Here is a 17,645-nt window from a genome sequence, read left to right as displayed (position 1 = left end):
TATGCAGACTGGAAAAATCATTGTATGGGCTTAAACAAGCACCAAGACAATGGAATCATAAGTTGCAGAGGTTCTTCAGGACCTGGGATTCAATCAAAGTCAATATGATCATTATTTGTTTACAAGAAGGATAACTGAAGGAACTACAATAATTTTGATGTATGTTGATGATATTTTAGTAAGAGGAAGTAGTTTAAAGCTGGTGGAGCAGACAAAAAATCCTTACAACAAAGTTTTAAAATGAAGGATCTAGGAGAGTTGAAATACTTTCTTGGAATAGAATTTGTAAGGTCAAATAGTGGAGTTGTTATGCATCAAAGGAAATATGCACTTCAACTCATTTCTGAAATTGGATTGTCAGGAGCAAAGCCAGCTGATGATCAAACGGGAAAGAATCAAGAGGAACCTCTAACAAATCAAAGTTCTTATCAGAAATTGATTGGGAAACTGTTATATCTAAACATGACAAGGCCTGACATTTCCTATAGTATGCAAACTTTGAGTCAGTTTCTACATCAACCTAAAAAGTCTCATATGGATGTTGCACTTAGAGTGGTGAAATATATTAAGAGACAGCCAGGACAATGTATATTGCTATCTAGTAAGTGTGGTACTGAGATTACAACCTATTATGATGCAGATTGGGCAGCATGCCCTCTTACAAGGAAATTTGTGACTGACTATGTAATTAAGCTTGGAGAATCAGTGATCTCTTGAAAGGCTAAGAAACAAACCATTGGATCAAGGAGCTCAGCTGAAGCTGAGTATAGAAGCTTAGTTTCTACTATAGCAGAGTTAGTTTGGTTAGTATGGATGTTGAAAGACTTAAAGGCTGAGGTTTATTTACCAGTTCAAGTATATAGTGACAGCAAGTCTGCTGTTCAGTTAGCTTCTAATCCAGTTTATCGTGAACGTACTAAACACATTGAGATTGATTGTCATTTCATCAGGAAAGACTGGTTAAGATAGTTTATATTTCAACACAAAATCAGCCTGCTGATCTTTTGACAAAAGGTCTCAACAAGCCACAACATGACTATCTATTGTCCAAGCTAGGGTCTTCAACATATTTGCACCACCTAGCTTGAGGGGGTGTATTGAGAGAGTGGAAAAAAAGAAGTGTGTTGAAATAAAAGAAGGGGAAGATCAAAAGTGAAGGTTGTTCAAGAAGTTAGTTACATAGTTAGGTTAGTTAGTTATTCAAAAGAAGGTGTATAAATACATAGCTTAAGTCATTGTAATATTCATTCAAGAATAATATACAAATCTTCATCTTCTCCAATTCTATTGTTTTCTCTTTTCATAAAAATCTTTAACTTATGTAGTTGCTCAAATAACGTTTTATTAGTCTTTTAAGAGTTTGTTTTATCTCCAGCACATGTGTTGCAAATTTTTAGTTTCTTATCAACTCTGTGTCGACTTATGTAGTTGCTCAAATAACATTTTATTAGTACATATCAATGATAGCACTACCAATGGAATCCCAATTCTCTAACATATTCATCAAGACATAAGCGTGACATTGTTTTCCTAAGAAAACATGAGCCATCTCTGTAGAAGCTGATATAGAAGACAACAAAGTTACTCTATCCGGACGAGGTCCTCCATAGGATAGCGTTTCCCCCAAGACCTCGAGTGCTTCCCTTGCCATCCCATTCCGTACATAGTTTGATAAAATTTTGTTGTAAAAGTACCAAATTACGATCAACACATTCCTCAAAAAGCCTTTTTGCCTTATCCATAGATCCACATTTCATATACATATCTATAAGAGCATTTACCATAACACTATTAACCTTCAATCCCGTCTTCCCAATATAACAACACACTCTTTCCGCCAATCCCAAATCCCCCAACTCTGCACAAGCCAATATCACGCACACCATTGTCACAAAATTCGGCATAACACCCTCCTCAATCATCTCGAAAAACAAAGCAACTACCTCTTCAGCCTTCTCACTCTTGGCATACCCGCAAATCAAACAAGTCTAAGACACTAAATTTCTCTCAGACATTTTATCAAACACTTTCCTGGCTTTACTCACCTCACCACATTCACCATACAAATGTATCACTGAATTCAAAACAAACACATCATCACCAAAACCCCATTTCAAAGCCAAACCCATAACTTGAATTCCTGTAGAAAACCTATCATCCTTCGCACAAGCACTCAAAATCAAAGGAAAAGTATACCCATCAGGCTCCACACATTCAATAACCATTCTTGCATAAATCAATACAGCTTCATAAAACAAACCCGCTAAAGAATACCCTTTAATCAAAGAATTGAACTTGTATGTATTATCATAACCTTCTTCATTACTACTACAGAAACTGTCAAAAGTTATTTGTGCATATTCCATGCTATTATAGGAACCAAATTCGGAGCATTTAGCAATGAGTTTACCGAGAAAACCAGGGTCTTGATTAAACCCTGTTTTGTGAAATGGGCGTGTAGTTGTTTGATTTCGTTGAGATTTTTGCAGGATTTTATTAAGTCAGTTATTGTTGATATTCGATTCGATTGAGTTTGTGTAGTAGAGAGAAGTGGAGAAAAAGATAGATTAAGGGTTGCTGCCATTGCTATTTGAGGTGTTTATTCAACTTTTCAAGAACTTACAATTGACACCTGTTAAAGGATGACAAAAGTCCCACATCGGTGGTAAATGAGATAGTGGGCTCCTTATAAGGCTTGGGCAATTCTCCTCCCTTTGAGCTAGCTTTTGGGGTGTGAGTTAGGTCCAAGACCTAATTTAACATAGTATCAGAGCAGCGCCTGTCTCACCCGATGTTGGGGACCCCAAAATTAAAATTGCCCACGCACCAGATGCTAAGCACTGGGTGTGAGGTGTGGTGTTAAAGAATGACAAAAGTCCTACATCGGTGGGTAATGAGATGGGTGAACTCCTTATAAGGCTTGAACAATCCTCCTCCCTTTGAGCTAGCTTTTGGGGTGTGAGTTAGACTCAAGACTTAATTTAAAACCATCATGCTAATGAACTCCATTGATGAGAACTACCACATTTAACCAGCCAAGATATAAATCTTTTATGTCCTTTATTTTTATTTTTTTATGGTTGTTAAATGGAATACAATAGATTATACTGTTCTCTATCCGAACAATTATAATTTGAATGACAAATCTATTATAAAATAATATACCGAATAGAGCTGCATGAGATGATAAAGTAATTTTTATTTTTTTATGGTTGTTAAATGGAATACAATAGATCATATTGTTCTCTGTCCAGACATTCATAATTTGAATGATAAATCCATCATAAAAATAATATACCGAATAGAGCTACATGATATGATAAAGTAAAAAATGAAATATAATTGTTATATAAAATATTAAGGTAACGATGTGATTACACCAAGTCAATTGTTTACCTGAAATGAGACTTCCCGTGTTACCTAATGATGGATTTAAATGACACAATACAATATAATTTAAGTATCAATAAAAAACGAATATGATATTTGAACTAATGATACAATACAATAGAATGGATAACAACCATCCAAACAAGGTGTAAGAGGGAGTTTGCACTTTGTCCATAAAATTTTTACAGTTTTTTCAGAGTTCAATTCCAAAAATTATGTTTAACCAAAAGAATTTGAAAAAGTTTCATCCACCTTTTTCACTTTAAATTACTTGTAAACATTCCAAGACAACTCTAATATATTAATTTCTAGTGTTTATCTAGCTATGTAAAATTATAAAGTTAAAGTGAAATCATTGGTACAATATTTTAAAAAAAAGATATCATTCTATTTGAAACGGACTAAAATAAACAGTCATGTTAATTGGAACGCAAAAAGTACCATGTATGAGAATTGTAAAACTATATTACATTATCACCATTGTTCTGAGAAACAACATAGTATAAAACAAATCATTTTAGTTCCATAACTCTTTTAACATATTTGCCCCAAAAACTCAGTTTAAACCCTATGAGACCTGAGGGAGAGAACCTTGGAAATAGCTCTAACGGTATTTGGGGTAGTCCTGCAGCAACCTCCGACGAGAGACGCCCCAGCCTCGCACCACTTGTCCACATATGACACGAAATCTTCCTCTGCGACGCCCCTTGAAGCCTACAATGATATATAAGCGTTCATTAGATGCTTTTTAAGAATGCCAATTAAGTTTCCTAAGTAAATTGCTCTCTATTGTTCAATCATTTGATAGTCGTACATGTTATAAAAACAAGAAAGGTTATATATAGTATATTGAAAAGACTTACCACCCATTCCTTCTTTTCGCCATCATAAGTCTCACCGCTGTTGGGATATACAAGTATTGGTTTGCTTGTTACCTGCATATCATTTGGCCATGGAAGCAATTAACATTTCGGAGTTTCAAGATAAATCTTGGTACATGACGGCACGCTTCTTTTACATATCAATTTCACAAACCAAAGAAGTAATTATACCTTTCGGATTGATTGGATCAGCCCCTCAATGTATCTTGGAGAGGTACAATTGATTCCAATTCCAACAACTTGCTTACACGAATCAACAATTGAAGCACATTCTGCAATGGAATCGCCACTGGCTACATTGGTACCATCTTTAGAACTGAAGGAAAACCACGCAGGAATGCTGACAGCCTCTTCCTCAAGAAGCTCAGCATAAGCCTATATGAAACAAAAAATGAAGTTAAGCACACAACTATTCGACTTGGAGGAAAATGAACACAGAGTATATAAGATATAAGATATCGTAAAAGATCAAGAAAGTAAATACCTGAGCTTCGATTTTGTTTGGAGTTGTCTCGAATGCAATCAAATCAGCACCTGAATTCGCAAGAACCTGAACTCTCCTTCGATGAAAATCTTTCAGAGTTTTCACAGTAATTGCATCACCATAAATTCCACTGCAAACCACGAAGGGCAGAGTAGTCAATTTCACATATATTAAGTTAATAATCAAAATACACCTCGACTGTTATGCTAAGACGTTGAACATTAACTCACTTATATTCAGAACCATCAGCCAAATAAGCTCCGTAACTTCCCACAGACGCTGCAACCAAGACTGGATTGCGTTTCAAACCGGTTTCATCATCAAAATCATCCCAAGAACCTTTGGAAGCTCTGTCGTTATATATGTTTCGCGCTTCACATGCTATCTCCACGCTTCTTTTGAGCAATGCTTCACCTTCTTCCCTTGAAATTCCCTTGGCTTCAAATCCTTGAAGGGTTGCCTGTCTCATGCAAATGAAAGTGAAACAACTAATGTGAGCATTACTAGTCATCTAATTAGCCAAAGAGCAATAAAAGGAAATACATAAGTTCATTTGCAAACCTGATAAGATGAAGAGATTATAATGTTGGCACCAGCTTCCAAGTAATCTAGATGCACCTATTACATAAAACAGAATATCAATCATATTTTTTTTTAAATCTTTGTCATTCATGTTAGTCCGTTAGCTTGTCCTCCTCCTTAATGGCTACGGTTTACAAGAGAAAAACATACTCTGAATCTCCTAAAGGATATCTCCTAAATTGACATACCAAATCAAATAGGCCAAGCAATTACCTTGTGTTTCTGTTAGTTTGGTTATGTCAATACATCTCAAGCAAAGACGAAATTATAGAATTTATTTAAATTTGATAGAATTAGCACTACATTCACTATACTTTTTGAAATTTATGATTTATAAGGTTTAATATTTTATTAAAATATCAGTAATCTTTTATGTACACATGTTCCATGTTCTAGGGGTGCCAGGGCGGACGTAGAGCGGATGATAATAATAAGAATTCGATAGAATTTAATAGCTTTACGTCAGTATATAACTTGTTGTAACTTGTAGATGTGTTACATTTGTATGTAGACTTAGATGTGTCAGCATAATAACTGAAACAAAATGATGAGGTGTCAAAGATAAAGTCAGCCACGTTGTTGATATCAAAGTAAAGTATTGTAACACCTCACATGTTCCACAGAAACTAACATTAAATAAATTAAAACAGCAAGCATATAACAGATCGAAACTTCCACATAAATACAAATAAAGGAGTAAATTTTTTTACTAACGAAAAATAAAACATAAAATATTTAAATATTACAAGAAATTAACGAATGGTATATATTTAAGATAGTATAATTTTTTAATAAAGAATGAATAATGGACACCTCTTTGACAAGAATGACTCTGTCAGTCTAACATAACAGCTCGAAACTTCCACATAAATACAAATAGAGTAAATTTTTTTTACTAACGAGAAATAAAACATAAAATATTTAAATATTACGAGAAATTAACGAACGGTATATATTTAAGATAGTATAATTTTTTAATAAAGAATGAATAATGGACACCTTTTTGACAAGAATGACTCTGTCAGTCTAACATAACAGCTCGAAACTTCCACATAAATACAAATAGAGTAAATTTTTTTACTAACGAGAAATAAAACATAAAATATTTAAATATTACAAAGAAATTAACGAACGATATATATTTAAGATAGTATAATTTTTTAATAAAGAATGATTAATGGACACCTCTTTGACAAGAATGACTATGTCAGTCTAACATAACAACTCGAAACTTCCACATAAATACAAATAAAGGAGTAAATTTTTTTACTAACGAGAAATAAAACATAAAATATTTAAATATTATGAAGAAATTAACGAACGGTATATATTTAAGATAGTATAATTTTTTAATAAAGAATGATTAATGGATACCTCTTTGACAAGAATGACTCTGTCACTGTCTAACGTAACAGCTCGAAACTTCCACATAAATACAAATAAAGGAGTAAATTTTTTTACTAACGACAAATAAAACATAAAATATTTAAATATTACGAAGAAATTAACGAACGGTATATATTTAAGATAGTATAATTTTTTAATAAAGAATGATTAACGGATACCTCTTTAACAAGAATGATTTTGTCGCTGTCTAACATAACAGCTCGAAACTTCCACATAAATACAAATAAAGGAGTAAAAATTTTTACAAATGAGAAATAAAACATAAAATATTTAAATATTACGAAGAAATTAACGAACGGTATATATTTAAGATAGTATAATTTTTTAATAAAGAATGATTAATGGATATCTTTTTCACAAGAATGACTCTGTCACTGTCTAACATAACAGCTCGAAACTTCCACATAAATACAAATAAAGGAGTAAATTTTTTTACTAACGAGAAATAAAACATAAAATATATAAATATTACGAAGAAATTAACGAGCAATGTATATTTAAGATAGTATAATTTTTAATAAAGAATGATTAATGGACACCTCTTTGACAAGAATGACTCTGTTACTGTCTAACATGATGAAAATGATAGCTTTACATATTTTAGTTCTTTAGTTAGTTTTTTAAATTCCAATTATGACTTTTTTAAGAAAATCAAGAAGAAGATAAGAGGTAATAATAATATATATTTAAAAAGTTTAAGCTAAGGATGAACATCTCAAGACGATATGAAAAAATTGAACGTACGACACGGAACTAATCTTTATCGCTTCATTTCTTCTTATTTGGACTATTTAGAAGAATTTTTAATTTGTGTGCAGTAAATCAAATTAGTTATAAAAGGACAAATAAAAAATATACTAATTAATAAAAAATAATGTAGAACATTCGAGAAAAGAAATTACAAGCATAAATTAATATGATAATTGAAACACAATAAATTAACAACAAATGATATATAACATATATCAAAAGTAAGAAATCAATAATAAGAACAAATCATACGATAATTGAAACACAATAAACAATAAATGATAACAAATATTAAAAGCAAAAAACTAATAACAAGAACAAATCAATATGATAATTAAAACACAATAAACAACAGATAATAATAAATATTAAAAGTAAAAAACTAATAACAAGAACAAATAACTGAAACGCAAAAAATAACGAACGATAACAGATATTAAAAGTAAGAAACTAATAACAAGAACAAATTAATATGATAACTGAAACACAATAAATAACGATACGTACCCTTCTTATAAGATGAGGAGAGCTAACAAGACATTTGGCACTCCAAAGAGGATCATTTAAGTCAGCACCGTGCCTCTGCAACTCCGTCGCAAGTCCACCGTCTATCACGGCGTAGCCACCGCACTGCCGGAGAAAATCACCCAAAAATGTCGACCCATTTTTCAACCCCATTTTTTTCCTTTTTGTGTTATAATTAATCTCTGCAAAAATATTGACTAAAAATTAATTGAGGGGATTGTGTAGAAATTTAGAAGGAAAGTGAATATATTTATTTTGAAAACTTTGCAGAAGTTGGCAGAAGATTGAAAAAGGAAAATGAGTTTAATGGGGAGTATCTCCAACATATATAGTGTGTATACGGCTACTTCGGTCTCAAATTATTTGTCTTAATTTTTAAATTAAAAATATCTTAGATTACTTGTTATCTTTTCTATATATCCTAATTAATACACTATTTATTCACTTTTACTTATTTAATTTAAAATAAGAATACAGAATAATTTATCGTTTATAATATACATATTTTATTATTATTATTAAATATTATTTATTTTTCAATATTTAGATGATTAACACTTATAATTATAGAAGTGATATAATAAAAATTAAATATAAATAAAAAAGTAATCAATTTTCTTAATTAATATTTCTCTTTAAAAATATATAAAAGAGAAACATAAAAGATAATTTAAAATCATGAGGAGGATAAGAGCCACGAAATTTGTATAATTAATTTAATGTCCTTAAATATTTTAAAATATCACTTTCAATACCCAAAATTTATTTTTAGTAAGATGTTATTAGTTACTACTCCTATTACATATTCTTTTCGTTAATTTGTTTGACATGGTTTAATTATCGTAATTGATTTTTCTTACCAATTAGATCTATCGTAATTGATTTTTCTTACCACTTAGATCTATCTTAATTGGGACGTATATCTTTAATAATTTTGTGAATATCAAGAAGAAATATATCCTTATAAAAATATTACAATATTAATTTGGAAGAGAATAAAAAAAAGTTATGTATAAAAAAAAAACTGCAACCTACTTTCTTAAAAGTTACCTCAACCCAATTAGGATGCAAATCGTTGTGAGCTATCTCTTTCTAAAATTCTATAATTTCTTTCAAATACGTGCACTCATGGCTAAAAATTTGATGAGAAGAAAAAAGAAGAAGATATTTTTAGACTGTGGATAATTTCACAAAAACATCTCCTTAAATAGGCAAGCTATTGGATTTTTTGTTGCAAGAAGAAGATTAAATTCAAGTGGCATGTATCTAGCCATAATTTTATAATGTATCTAGACAATTTCTTTAGTATGCATTTGGACAAATTTTTTTGGTAGGTTAAAATAATATTTTTTGCAAAATCAAATTTGGTTAAGCATTTGCATATATATCTAGCGCACAGGAAGGAAAATCGACCCATTTTGTCTTTGAGTCCATTTCACATGATGTGCCCTTCTTCCTTTCTTTGGTAACTTACCAAAATCTTTCTAATTTACAAAATACACTATACTTTCTAATATTACAAATCTTGTTAAATTTTATGTAATCAAAACGTTCAGATATACTTTATCATAGTGAATTTGCACACATTTGAGATACATAGATAAATTTCGTTCATCTCTCTCTCATCTCGCTCGTCACTCTCATATCAATCGTGTTTTTGATATCACAGATACATGTAGTTTGTATCTAGTATGATTCACATATATCTGGATACATAGACAAATCTCACTCACCTCCCTCTTGTTCTCGCTCGCTTCTCTCCATATTTTAGTATATGTGGTAGCAAGAAAAAAAAACATGTATTGTATTTGACTTGAAATCTGGTATGAAATTATTAATTAGTGAAATAAAATGTAATTATTTCAAATTATAAAGAGACTTAATAAATATGATAAAAATATTTATTTAATTAGATAATTATCCCTTCTTCTTCTTCTTCTTTTTTACATAGAGTTGCCTTACATATAATTTCAGTCTAATTTCGAAATCCCTCCATTTTACTAGTTCCTTACAAGCCAACACATAATTAGCTAATTAATTAGGGAGGAGGAAACTTCTAAGGTCTAACCCACAAAACGTAAATAATTAGTAGAAGCATATTAATGGAATTTGAAACTTAATTGTAAGCCAACACATAATTAGCTAGTCCCAACGCCGTATTAAACAAGAATTAACATGATTAACGTTTTTCAAATAATAAAATAATTAACTTAAATTTCACGCTAATGTTGTATAATTAAACAAATACACTTATCATGGCTTTTTTGTTGGAAAAAACATTTTAAATAAATAAAAGTACATTTAGATTAAGATGCTTTAGTCATAATTTGCGGAGGAAATTGCTTCACGCTATTTCTAAATTATTTTTTAAGTAACACGTTCTATATCTTATCACAAAAATATTTTGGGTATTGACAATTGTATAAATAAAGCATATTCTATGTGTGTGTTCTGCATGTAAGGAAAAATGTTTTCATAAAGAAATTTTTTGGAATATATTCTTTAGGAATAAATCGATTTTTTTAATTTATTTTTGTGTTTGTACGTAAATTTAAAAAATATTATCCTAAATCTTTATGTGTAATCTAAGACAAATATTGTTTGACCGACGGGAGGAAAAACAATTATTTGAACATTTTTAGAGGATTTTCATACGTTTATGTTATTGGAAGGAAAAAATAATAATAATATATACATATATATATATAGTAATGCTCTAAGACATTTTTAATTTCTAAATTCGGTTCTACCACCAACAATTTATTGTACCATATAATATGGGGGAAAATTTACAACTTTTAAAATCTACCCTTCCTCTAAAAAAAATGACAAAACAAACAAATAAAGAAACTTTTTTTTCATCTGGTGTTTTATATTCGTTTTTGGATATTATTTAATCTGGACTCAGATTGTATAAGACCCATAAACAGGTAAATATAGATTTTCTTTATCAAAATTATTAAATTTTATTTTAATTAAAAAATTTATTTCCGCCTCTTTAAAATAAAAAGGCAGAATTTAAGAATAAGGACTTAGAAGTATGGTGGTTGCAATTGAATAACTTTCAACTACTTTATAAAAATAGAATTGATATCTTATGGTTTTTATTATCTGATAAAGGTCAATTTAATTTAAAAAATCGTTAGATATTTGGAAGGAACAATTTGCATAACAAAATGTCAAATTGCGTGCAAGAGTCCTATAGAATAATCCTTCTGTATGACAGGGTAGAAATTAGAATGACAGAGAAAATGAAAGCAGATGGTGTACGAAGCATTACGCATTTATGTTCGATATAATAATAAGTTTTTTTTATATATTTATTCGATAATAAATAAGGTGTCTTGGTCAAAAGTAATATGGTGAATTTGGTGGATGAAGTATCATGTATTTACGCAGAATATAATAATAAGTTATTCTTTCTTACTTTTATTCGATAATAAATAAGGTGTTTAGCCAAAAGCAACATGGTGGATGAAGCATCATGCATTCACATCGACAAAAACAACAATTTTTCTTTTTTACAATTAGTCGATAATAAATAAAGTGCCTTGTCAAATTGAGTCCACTGCATTATGCATTCACGTAGATTAAAATAACAGTTTTTTCTTTTTTACATCTATTCGATAATAAATAAGGTGTCTTGTCAAATTGAGTCCATCGTGACAATACATGTATAGATTAACTTTTTTTCAACAAAAATCAGGCTGATAAGAAAAAATCATTTATCACTTCTTTTTTCTCTCAAGTGAGACTCAAAACCTGATTTGTCATGACTTTCATCACACTCTATTGACAACTTGGTCATCATAACCTTGAATGTAATTTTTGGGTTTTACTTTTGTATACATCAACAACAAATCCAGCGTAATGCACAAGTGGAGTTTGGAGGTGGTGTGTACGCAATCTTACCCCTACTTTATACTGAAGATAGAGAAATTATTTCTGATAAGCTCTCGATTCAAGTAAGACATAATAAAAAACAAGTATGGAAAATACAAAAGAAGAAGAGGTGATCATGCACATCATATCTTGAGGAATTAAGGAATTGTGTCATGTCAAGAAAGGAAAGAGGACAAGACCAAGCAAAAGAACAAAAAAAGAAGTCAATTCTCATTGTCTTTGGACAAATTCCCAATGGTTTTGTGTGTTGGAATCCACTTAACTATAATCCTAAGTCAAAACAAATACTCAATGTTTTATGATCAATTTGGGAAAATCCCACTTAAGGTAAGAAATTTTTTGAACATCATGACCACAAATGGGACACAAAAGCCAAAAGCTTAGAGAAGTTAGATTGGATTCTTGACATTTTTCAGAGCAAATAGCCAAATATGCCACAATAAGAACAATTGGATTGTACTAATCAAGAGGGCAAAATGGTCATATTATTAGCACCAATGACTCTGAAATCTCATGTTCAACTTTAACAGAAAACCAAAAAACAGCCTGTAGTCTTGCCATTACCATATGGCATAACAGAAATCTTTTGCCAAACTATATACTTGAAGAATTGCTTTAAAATGAAATCTTCTCTTCGATAGGGCGCTAGAATCCCCATACTGGGCTTCTCTGGCACAATCAGGCCAGTGGATTAGAAACATCGGAGTTTCCCTGAAAAGAAAAAGAAGAAATAATTGCAATCTGGAGAAAAATAGCGCGAAGTCTGAGCTGTACATCCACATCAAGGAAGGAGAACGGAAGGTTCTCGTGAAAAGATCAAACTTAAAATTCTTGAACTTTACACCAGCTATACTCGTTTACAACAATTGAGGAAGATTTTCCAACATCATGCTCCAAGCATTCAAGCAACCGAATGAATTAACAGTACAATTTCATCAACATGAGCAACACGGCTAAAAAGTAGAGTAAACAAAGACTATGGACCCTTACTACGAACAATGCAAAAACAGCCTTGTATAACTTGGTCTTCGGGTATCATTCCTCCTCCTTTGTTTGTGTCAATGGCTTCCAACATTTTCACTACCTCATCCATTTCAGGTCGTTTGTCTGGATTTGCGTCCCAGCATTTCTTCATGATATTTGATACAGAGCTTGGACAACATTTTGGGATACTTGGTCGCAAATTCTGCAAGATGGTTATAACATGTGAATAATTTAAGCAGCAAGTGTGTTTTTCACACATTTAAGAAAAACAGAAAGATAACAGACCAGTATTAACTCAAGATATGACTTATGACTATGTTGCTCGGACTCTTCAAAAATGTCGACAGATGTGCGTCGGATACTCCAAAAATAGTGCATTTTGAAAGATCCAACACAGTTGCAACAACAATTTGGAGAGTTCGAGCAACACAACATATGAGCAATGAGTCGAGAAAGGTAAGCATGCCCTCTAATACTGAAGTGCATGAGCACTCAAAGGTATATAGTATATAGTATCCAAGCTATTTTGTGTGCATGACATAGGCAACAATATTGGAGAGACAGAGCAACATAAGAAAAGATATTGTGTTACTATGTTTTTACTAGTAAATCAGAGGACAAACCTGTCTAACAACGGCAGAAGAGACTTCAGCGAAGCTTAGATCTAGATATGGGAGATCACAGCAATAAATTTCCCATAAGCAAATACCAAAGCTATATACATCACATTTTCTGTTGTAGGGCTTGCCATCAAGTACCTGCACAATGCATGTGATTAAATCCTTTGTACATGATAGAGAAAAAGTAGGTTTGATGTGACGTAGAAATAATATTAACACAAAAGTAAGAAGAATTTTCTTAAAAGATATAGGGAGAGGATAGACAAGTGACAATATCAGCTGACATAATATATCTCAGACGGGCAAAGCCAACCCAAACAACTCTCATAAAAGTGGGAATACCTCTGGGGCCATGTAGCCAAGGGTTCCAGTTTCCCCGGTCATGTCTTTGGGATTTTGTGCTTCAACACGAGCAACTCCAAAATCAGCAATTTTTAAATTTCTACTAGTGTCTAACAACATGTTTTCAGCTTTCACATCACGATGTACAATCTTTTTTGAGTGCAAATAGCTCAGCCTGCACAATTGGAAGAAGAAAATAAGCATCATTGGGTATAATTATCAAGAAAACAATGTTGGAAAAAGACGTACCCTCTGGCCAAATCAAGAGCAAGCTGATGGACAATCTTAAAGGCAAGCTTCTTCTTCCTGTTTTTGTACAAGTAGTTTTTCAATGTTCCGCCATGGAGAAATTCCACAAGAACACAACAAGCTCGAGAAGGAAGGGTAGTGTAACCATCAGAAGGATTCTTCGAAGGAATCTTAAGATTTGAAGTACCCATAGAAGCACCAACGAACTGAAAGCAGCAAACACAATCAAATGGAAATTCAGAACATTGAGTTAAATAATTGGATCCTACATACCAAATCTAAAATTGTCAAAGCTTGCTTTAAGCTGCATGGCAATAACTCAATAGAAATATTCATAATTAAAAGCTGAAAAGTGAGGAACCAATTTAGGAAAAAGATTAAGTACTCTGGTAACATTCGGATTGTCAAGTTTGTGCCAAACAGCAACCTCCTGCCGAAATGATGCCCGCAGAGAAGCAGTTTCAGCAGCTGTGGCCATGCCATCCTCTCCCCAGTCCAACAGTTTCACTACACAAATAACATTCCATAAGAAACTCTTACCGGTGGTTGGTAAAATTCCTGAAAAACTTTGAGAATACTGTTGATTATTTTCATTAATTGGCAGAAGTTCTTTTTCATATATACTTTATCCAACATACTGTTACAAATTCTGTGGAGTTCATTGGCTCAAGTTAGTCTAATCATGACACTTTGAAGTGAATAACGTAACGTCATGCCCAAATGTCCTCTTCATGTATCCACACATTTCTATATCTTTGGAACAAAGTTCGTTTCCAGCATCAAGATTTCCGTTATCCACAAGGATGTTTAAATTATGATTTTACTTTTCAAATTTGCAGCATATAGCTATAAGACAGAATATATTGCACAAACTCGATATTTTTTACTCTTTTGGGGGTGGAAGGGGGGGACAGGGGGAAGGAAGAAAGCTGACTCATTTTAACCATGAATAAGTAGAATTGGTTCATTGAAACACTGAAATAAATACCTTTGGAAATGCACATATTTCAGTTAGAACTCTCTGTGGTAAATTGAAATACATAATTTACAGTCAGTAAAATGTTTAATAGTTCCGCTCTACAGAAGTGCTGTTAATTTCACTGCAAACACAGCTTCTTTGAAGATTTTGCTGCGTAAGTGGAAAATACTGGACTAAATAGCTAACAACAACAACAACTAAGTCCCAAAAAATTACTGGCCTAAATAGCTTAATTGAGAAAAATGTTCCCTGACAAAATCCTAGAAATCTTGACACATTTAGAAAACTTTTAGCAGGTATGTCGGCCCTTCAGCAGACCACTATTTACGCGTATATTTTCAGCTTGGACTTTGGTGAAGAAATTTGACCTTGAGGTATAGGCCTTTCAGCAGACCATTATGGAATGAATTAAGATTTTTACTTCTGTGTCTTTTTTTTATTTTTATGATAACCGTATGGTCAGGGCCAGCTTTCACACACCTCGACTAATTCCACGAGATACCTATCACCACCCACCAACAATAGGCACCAGGTAACTCTATCCCCCATGTTCAAGACAGATGGGAAGGAATCACTGGGATTTGAACATGAGACCTCATGGTTCTCAACACAGTGTCTTTTCTTCTCACTATTAAATGTTTATGCATGATGTGAACAAGGAACATAATCTCACCAAGTTGAGCCACTCTCTGCAGTAAATTTTATCCAAGCACCCTCAAGCAACCACATAAGAAGAGAGGATAGAAAGAACCTTTATTTTTATTGTTGAGAAGAGAATAAAAGGAATTTTCATTGTCAACCCTATAAATCTTATCAGAAAAATAGTGTTTTAGGTAATTATAATATAAAACAATAATCATTTAGGGCAAACTGCAATGCCAACAGTACAGTTCAGTGCTTCAAATCCTGGTAGTGAATATCAATAAATTCAATGCAAACAAGTTAATTTACAAAAAAAAACAGCTTTTTTACGGTATTACTTGTGCAGGCAATTTAATATAGCCATTCACTATCTGATAAACAGAGAAAAATTAGTGGACTTGGACTTAATTTTCTAGACAACCAAATTAGTTACATAAAGGTTAAAAATGGATATCATCAATAGCCATATCAAAGTTCACAGAACTCGCTTCCACTACAGTCCAATTACAATCGATATCCAGCTCAACTTATTTCATCAATATCACAATGAATCTTGTTTCTAGTTTCTTTTACTTGTTTGTGTATTAAAGGGAATGAATAGTATCAAAATATAAACAACAATATCTAGTTATCTAGATAAAACTGAAAAACAAGGACTACTTTATAGGCTAAAATATGGGGCACATGAACCCGTGATCTTTCTATAAAACTAGGCATTTCTGGTATAATATTATGCACCCACGCTACAAGAAGGCTAAATGTTGCACTCGGTTGAATGTTTGCATTATTTAACTACAGATCAAGTCCCAAAAATCACAATACAACATGTAGCAACCAAGATCATAAAAACAAACATAGAATCTAATGTTACCTGCAACATCTTGATTGTCATAGGTACCGCGATAAACGGTACCATAGGTACCCTTAGCTACAAGATACTTAATTTCCAACTTTAAAGGATCAATCTCCCATACTTCCTTAGGCCTATGCTGATTTTGTTTCTCTAAATTGTTCGACCAAACTCGACTCATATGCTTTTCCAATTGAACATCCAAGCTTTTCAGATCAATTTTATCAGCCCTGAATATCATATCTTTGCTACTAATGCTTCGAAGACTCTTCGATTCCATATTGTTATTACTAACAGTACCTACCCCTTCCAATTTAGACCCTTCTTCAACTTTCTCCTTACTATTCAAATCCATATTAACAATACCAACAAAGCTTCAAACTTTTAGCAGATTTCTGATCTGAAAACCAAAAAAAAAAAAAGTTCATATCAGAAAACAAATCAATACAAAATAAGGATATCTTTCATTTTCATTTTCATTTCAATAAACTAATGAACATGAAAAATATAAAACTCACACCTTCCCAAAAAACCCAAATTTCAATTCCAACTATGATTCTTTTTTTCCAAATTTGACAAATAAATAATACAAATTACTAAAAAAAGGGCAAGAAAAATTCAAACCAAATAAAAAGAAACTGACTTTTAGGATCTGTTCAAAGACGCAACCTTTTTCTCATCACCAACCAATCCATTGACACATAAATGAAAACCAATTAAATTAAAAAAGAAAAAAAAAGTAAACCCTTAGAAAACGACCTTAAATTCCCCAGACAACGACCACAATAAAAAAAAATAAAAAAAATATTTAAAAATTTTGAAGGGAAAAAGAATAATACCCACAATCTGAAATCAAAAACCTATATGCAGAAAAAGAAGATTTTGCCATAAACATTTACAGACGCAAAGTTTGACCTAAATCTTCTTTTTCTGCTTTGATTTTTCTTGTGAGAAAAAGTCAGAAAATTTCAGAGAAAAAAAGGAAAAATGTTAATGGGGGAGAAAAATACGCCTAAAAAAAGGTTTAATTATTTTTATTTACCATTAATAATGTTTA

General features: G+C 31.8%; 2 protein-coding genes across 2 annotated transcripts in view; both read right to left on the bottom strand.

Annotated features, from left to right (window-relative positions):
- Positions 1–17,148, bottom strand: part of LOC125839527 (serine/threonine-protein kinase STY13) — a 192,157-nt gene extending 175,009 nt beyond the window's left edge. Inside the window, exons 1-8 of the mRNA XM_049518515.1 lie at positions 17,109–17,148; positions 16,610–16,988; positions 14,503–14,624; positions 14,118–14,323; positions 13,869–14,043; positions 13,530–13,664; positions 12,913–13,108; positions 12,605–12,633 (exon numbers count right to left, since the gene is read on the bottom strand). Coding sequence (XP_049374472.1) covers positions 12,614–12,633; positions 12,913–13,108; positions 13,530–13,664; positions 13,869–14,043; positions 14,118–14,323; positions 14,503–14,624; positions 16,610–16,943 — 1,188 coding nt within the window. The 5' untranslated portion in view covers positions 16,944–16,988; positions 17,109–17,148 and the 3' untranslated portion in view covers positions 12,605–12,613. The remainder of the gene's footprint in view (positions 1–12,604; positions 12,634–12,912; positions 13,109–13,529; positions 13,665–13,868; positions 14,044–14,117; positions 14,324–14,502; positions 14,625–16,609; positions 16,989–17,108) is intronic.
- On the bottom strand, positions 3,940–8,343 carry LOC125839530 (homocysteine S-methyltransferase 2-like). Its single transcript, XM_049518518.1, has 7 exons — positions 8,002–8,343; positions 5,317–5,373; positions 4,986–5,215; positions 4,756–4,885; positions 4,443–4,646; positions 4,254–4,325; positions 3,940–4,104 (listed from the first exon to the last, which is right to left on the bottom strand). Exons 1-7 carry the CDS (start codon positions 8,170–8,172, stop codon positions 3,952–3,954), a joined length of 1,017 nt encoding a protein of 338 aa, XP_049374475.1. The 5' UTR covers positions 8,173–8,343; the 3' UTR covers positions 3,940–3,951.
- Positions 17,149–17,645: the final 497 nt, after the last annotated feature.

The sequence above is a fragment of the Solanum verrucosum genome, unplaced genomic scaffold (genome assembly GCF_900185275.1).
Source record: "Solanum verrucosum unplaced genomic scaffold, falcon-dt-bn FXZP01000306.1, whole genome shotgun sequence".
Taxonomy (NCBI): Eukaryota; Viridiplantae; Streptophyta; class Magnoliopsida; order Solanales; family Solanaceae; genus Solanum; species Solanum verrucosum.
The sequence above is the reverse complement of the archived record's forward strand: the minus strand, read 5'-3'. Positions and strand labels throughout refer to the sequence as shown.